This window comes from Morone saxatilis, unplaced genomic scaffold (genome assembly GCF_004916995.1).
Source record: "Morone saxatilis isolate NCDOM2014 unplaced genomic scaffold, NCSU_SB_2.0 Contig7, whole genome shotgun sequence".
NCBI lineage: Eukaryota > Metazoa > Chordata > Actinopteri > Moronidae > Morone > Morone saxatilis.
In genome coordinates this window covers 21,827,384-21,827,791 of record NW_023340246.1, presented here as the reverse complement: position 1 = coordinate 21,827,791, position 408 = coordinate 21,827,384, and the positions used below count along the sequence as shown (strand labels likewise).

At 45.6% G+C, this 408-nt stretch overlaps 1 protein-coding gene across 7 annotated transcripts in view; it reads left to right on the top strand.

The window, feature by feature from the left end:
• Positions 1-408, top strand: part of adgrg6 (adhesion G protein-coupled receptor G6) — a 111,324-nt gene that overhangs the window by 72,699 nt on the left and 38,217 nt on the right. For all 7 annotated transcript variants that reach the window (XM_035678379.1, XM_035678378.1, XM_035678373.1 and 4 more), the window contains one exon: positions 39-127. In XM_035678379.1, the coding sequence (XP_035534272.1) occupies positions 39-127 (89 nt within the window). The remainder of the gene's footprint in view (positions 1-38; positions 128-408) is intronic.

The following is a 408-nucleotide window of genomic DNA, read 5'->3' as shown; positions in this document are numbered from 1 at the left end:
CTCACTCTCTCTTTTCTTCCTGTCATCTTTATCCTCAGAGTGGTTGTTCTATCGGATTTCTTTTGTGGTGGATGACGGAAGCGTGGCGCTGGCCCAGACTGATATTGAGCGAGCTGTGGCGCTCTGGGTAAGATGAGTCCAGCTTTTTTACAAGGGCTTTACTCTTACATAAGGCCTGATAGCAGCATGAGTGGAGGATATCTGTGGTTATTCTCTGTCCCACTGTCCCAGTGTCTCTGTCTCAGTGTTGGACTTTTAGTGCCTGGTGGAGTTGGAGATGCTTTATTGCACTACTAAAACCCCTAAAGCTTCCCTGCACACACAAAAGTGGACTGAATACCTCAAAAGATCTAAAAGTATTTTTTCAACCCTCACCTAAACCACTGGTTCCCAGCCTTTTTTCTTAAG